The sequence below is a fragment of the Vanellus vanellus genome, assembly GCF_965231255.1.
Source record: "Vanellus vanellus genome assembly, chromosome: 21".
In the NCBI taxonomy this organism is placed as follows: Eukaryota; Metazoa; Chordata; class Aves; order Charadriiformes; family Charadriidae; genus Vanellus; species Vanellus vanellus.
The window spans coordinates 2,353,061-2,358,320 of NC_138926.1; the positions used below are offsets into that span (position 1 = coordinate 2,353,061).

General features: G+C 43.5%; 1 protein-coding gene across 1 annotated transcript; it reads right to left on the reverse strand.

The window, feature by feature from the left end:
• Window positions 1-3,569: 3,569 nt before the first annotated feature.
• KCNJ1 (potassium inwardly rectifying channel subfamily J member 1) lies at window positions 3,570-4,682 on the reverse strand (the record flags this gene model as incomplete). Its single annotated transcript, XM_082493824.1, has 1 exon — window positions 3,570-4,682. One exon carries the CDS (start codon window positions 4,680-4,682, stop codon window positions 3,570-3,572), a length of 1,113 nt encoding a protein of 370 aa, XP_082349950.1.
• Between the last annotated feature and the right edge of the window lie 578 nt (window positions 4,683-5,260).

The window sequence follows — 5,260 nt, forward strand, 5'->3', positions numbered from 1 at the left end:
GCTGCTTGGCTACCACTTTCACAGCTAAATCCTTTAGGCATTAACCCAACAATAAGTACAGGGTCTGATTTCCTCTCCTGAAGAGACAGGACTTTCTCTTCAGTCCTTTGCTTTGTCCTGACCAGGCTGTTGGCTTCCACAGCATGTTCCACTTTGTGGAAAGGACTAATTGTTGCTGTGACAGTATGGGCAGCCTGGAGACTGGGTGGACCGGGAGGGAGAAGAGAACCATAAGGCTCGAGAAGAGTGCTGTAGAGATGTAGAAATGAAACAGTGTCACGGGTAAAGAAACCAGTCTTTGTTTTCCAGTATCGGGTCTGTGGTTCCCTCCAGCCACTTCTGCTCAGCAAGATTAAATTTATTTTCATCCTCTTAACTGAACTTTCTTTTAATGGCAGTAGGGGTGACAGCCCCCAAAATAGATTTCCTATGGAGTCTGTCCTGAGTGGCACTGTGTACCACATGTCTCCCGATAACCCCTTTTCCTTGCCTCGGGCCTTTATCTCTCTGGTGACAAACAGCCCTCTCCGGACAGAAAGAGGAAATTCCACTCATTGTTCTCCCGCTGCTGCTCTCTGCCTGCAGTGCTCTATCTCCTGCCTGGTGCACCGCTGGCAGCCGGGGACTGGCAGGCGTTTCCTGAGGTGACAATCAGCCACAGGCTCATGGGAGGAGGGTTTCATTCCTAGACTCCAATTTAGGTCCCAGTATGGTCGCCCTCTAAGCTTGAGAGCTCAGCCATGGCCCTGTCAACTTGGGTATGTCCTCCTCGCGTCTTCTCTGTTTGTGCAGTAGCCAGTCCCCCCCCTTTGTAACACCAAAACAGGCAGAAGAATACAATCGCCCTTCCCATACTGTAGGCAGCGTAGGTAGCTTCGGAGGCGGGTGTAACTGTTAGACTAGAGTGAACAACAGGGCATCGTCCTTGCAGCGAGATCAAGTATCTTCTGTTTGAGTTGTGATAGTGCTTAATACTTCTAGACACAGAATAATGCCTCCTAACACTTGTGCTGTAGGAACATGGGGTAAGAGCTTAGAAAAGCTGTGTCATGAACTTGCAGGCTTAGGATTTTGAGATGGCTTTCTCAAGGGCAGTGCCTGAAAGTGCATTGTTTAGGGACCGTTTAAACTTTGGAGGATGTACACCACTTCTTGGACAGGCACTGGAGTAGTATTTGATTGTTCGCCCCCAGGCACTGACATCCCAAACCAGCTTCACTTAAAGAAAATAAGAATCTTTCCTATCTCCTCATTGCGTAGCTGGGTTTGACCTTTTAAATGAATTTCCTATTGAATTGCTTTTCTTGTACAATAAAGACTATCCTTCTACTTCTATTAAGGGCATCTTGGTGCATCTCTTTTCCCAGGGGTAACAGGTATAACTTGTAAGCCTTGAATACTGCCAGTGCTGCTTTCTAGGGAATTCACACAGAGGCCAACTGTACAGGAAGCCTATAAAGGAAGTGTAGCAGCAGCTATGGAAGGACTGAGTGGCACAGCAGCTTTTTGGTTCAGACAAGCCTGGGACTCTTGAGACTCCCTTCTGCCCCCTAGATTTCTGTGGATGGCCACTAATCACTCGCTATTTGTGCTTTGGTGTGCTATTCGGAGTGGAGGATAAAACAGCTGTCCTTCCAAGCAGACAATCTGAGATGCACTAGTGGCTGGAAGGGCTCAGATGCTGTGGTGATTTGGACTGTAAAAACACTTTTACAGTTGAAGATGTTATTTTGCAAGGTTGCAAAACCAGTGCACTTAAAATACTGGGCAGTATCTGTGAATGACCTTGAATGTTTCAGCTGGCGGTTCTAGCGTTCCCTAGTTCTAGCCATAATGCAGCTGTTTCTAGTAATTCTGATGTCTGATGAGAACAGGACTTTCTGTGCTGACCTTTCCAATTTAAGTGAAGAAGGGTGTAACGGTGGTGCAGTGAAGAGAGGAAAGATTGAGACAGTTGAGAATGGGCTTTTAAAGTGCTTTAGTGACATAATTGTTCATAACATTGTTCTTTGCACAGCGTAAGTACTTGATATCCCGTGTTACAGATGGCAAATCTGAGATACATACTAAAGTGATTTGTTCTGAACCAACAAAGGAGTTGATACCACACTGGGACTGAGACCCGAACACTCTTGGTTCCCAGAGTTTGATTTCCATACTCACATCGTGATCACTTGCAAAATAACTTTGTCTTGTCAGCATTTGACCTGCTTAATTCTCCCCTTTTAAAGCTGCTCGGTCCAGCAGCTTTTAAAAAGATGCTTCCATTTTGCCACAGTGTTGAAAATAAATGAGCTGAATTACATCACTTGGAAGAGTTCCCCAAAAACCTCTCTCTTTGGTCTGCCACTTGAACTCTCAGCAAAAAAAAACTAGTTGGGAAACAAAAAAGGCTGTGAGGAAATGGAAATTAACCAAAAAGTTATTGAAGCTTCTTGTTGCATTTGAAACTTAAATGTCAAAAATCATACCCAGAAAATGTTCACCACTACTTAGCTACTGCTGAGCAGAACTTGTTTCCTGTAGGGATGCACATTTTGCTGCAGTGAGATGAACGGTTCGGAAGTAAATCTGAAGCCCAGTGTTGGTGGGAGGCTCCTATGCCATGTTTTTGTTTTAACAAGACCTTCGTGCTTCAAAGGAAAAGATAATCTGTGTTTGCATTGTGGATTTTTTTGAAGGATACATCTAGAGCTGGGAATTTCCTCTGTTCTCCCAGTGGATTACTTTTCTGCCAGGTGTGAAGCAATGAATGTGTTTTTCATCTCCCCACTGTGGCTCACCTTCTTTCTGGACAGTTGTCTTCAGGTGTTTCCTCATTTCACAGTTAGTCAGCTCCTGGGGAAGTGGAGAGAAGAGGATCTGAAGGGTGAGATGGTTAGGAATAAGCTGCAAAATTCCTCTTCTCCTATGGTGGGACTTTGCTTCTCCTTGTTTTTTCACTTTTCATTTCCATTTGGCTATTCTTCCCTGAAAGGAATCAAAGGCTTTCACAAGAGAGAAGTTGTATTTTACAGAGTTCTAGCTGCAGCAGGATGGCCCCAGCTTTGTCTTTTTTAGCTTGCTAAGCACGTACCATCCCTTAATGCTCTGTTTCTGTGGATGTACCAGCCTCGAAGAAAGAAGGAATTCTTCCAAAATGTTCAAAAGTGCTCAAGTGTTCTGGAGCCAGAGAGTCTGCTTTCATAGAGGACTTTGGCAACCAGAAACATACGTCCAACAGCTGTGTATCTTTAACATGTCCTAAAGTTTCTCTCCATCTTTTCAGGCTTTTTAAGACATGCATGCCTCTGGGAACGTAAGCGCATTGGACATTCCAACATAGCAGCTTCATTAAATGTCCCATAGGTATAAAAATATAAACTCTATGAAATATATATATAGTCTAGTTAAATAATGTTCTGGAGATCACTGGTATTCTGTTCCTCTTTGATTTGAGGCTTTTGAGAAGATAAATGCTGGTTTAGAGTAAACCCAAACCTGTGTTTCTTTTTTGTTTTACTAAGTTATTAATCCTCTCAAGATTGAATTCATTGTGAAAAAAGATACAGTCCCATGAACATCTGGAACTACATTTTTGTGTCACTGGTTTCACTAACTTCTGACAAGACAAAACCGGGATTGTCGTAACCTTTCTTTTTGGCTTTAGCTTCTTTCTCATTGTAGAGACAGAAAGCACAATGGGGAGTCTCCACAGCTACTGTCTTGCTGAAGTTCTGGAAGTCTACTCTGTATTTCCCTTCTTTGGTCTTGGACACAATGGGAGCAAAGCGATATCCCCAGAGCACCTCTTCTGGGATGTAGGATGTCCTCACTTGACAGGTAGCACTAGTGGCTTCAACAGTGCCATCTAAAAACACCACCAATTCAAAATCTTGCTGCAGAATAGTCTCTGCTGCCATGTGGAAGAATGGGCTGTTCTTATCTATGATATGATAAATAGTTAATGGAGAAATGAAGAAGAGGTTCTCATTGCCAGCATCAACTACAAATTCTATGTTGACTTGGTCCAAAATGATTGTTTCTCCTTCTGGGGTGATGGTGGTCTTCAGAAGCTTTCCATAAATGTGACTCCCAATTAGTAGACTCTTCCTGAGGTTTGCCACCCGAATAAGGAGGCAGAGCTTCCCACCACGTTTGCTGATGACGGCATTCTTGCTGAAGGTGATGGTCTTAGCTCGGTTTTTGGACCTCGATATCTTGGCCAAGATGGCACCACACATGAAAGAATTAATTATTACCCCCAAGATAGATTGGAAGATGAGCAGGAAAATGGCAGTGGCGCATTGTTCTGTGACACATCTGAAGCCATAACCGATGGTTACCTGGGTCTCCAAGGAGAACAGGAAAGCTGAAGTCAGGCCGTTGATATTCTCAACGCAGGGGGTGTGATTTATGGAAGGATTGAATTCTGGAAGATCTTTGTGGATGTATGCCACAACGTACCAGAGGAGACCAAATAGAAACCAGCTGCCTAAGAATGCTGAAATGAAGATAGTCATTTTGTATCTCCATCGGAGATCCAGGATAGTTGTCCATATATCAATCAAAAAGACAAACCTTGACTGTTCTACATTGCCAAACTCTATGTTACACCTTCCATCTTTAGAGACAAGCCTTGCTCTTCGTCGGCTACGCTCTCTGATGTGGCTGGTAAAGCGTTTCCGGAGGTAGTTGAACATTCCCTCTGCTGATAGCGTTCTGGAGAGTAAGAAATAATAAACATTATGGGTAATGCAGGTTTCGTTTATACCTGCAGGCGAGAAGTAAATTCTGATGAAGTCTCGAGACACTTGTTTAATGTTATATAATTTGCATATTTTCCCTCAGCTGATGGGGAAACGTTCCAGTAAGTATATGAGGAAACTAACAGATTCTTGCCTAAGGAGCATTCCAGCAAAAAATAATCATTTTGGCTTGCTCAGTAAACTTTGAATCAGTCAACTGTTAATATTGTCCTCTGCTTAGTTGAGTCAGTGGAGGCATAGAGAAGCAGGTAACTTCATTGTGGACGTAAGTTGGGGAAACTGGTGGGGAATGGCTGGGTTTTTTGAAGCGGTCTTTCTGCCTCTTAGAAGATGAAATGGGGCCTGTCCGCACTGTGTGTGCATGTACATTGCCATTAGGAGACTTCGAATGTGATGTGGATAGTGAATTTAGGAAGAAGTGAGAGCGGATGCAGAAGGCATAATTCAGCCAGATATGCAGTTATTTTTAGCGTAGTTATAGACTGGGTTTGAGGGTATGAATTTCAAGCTCT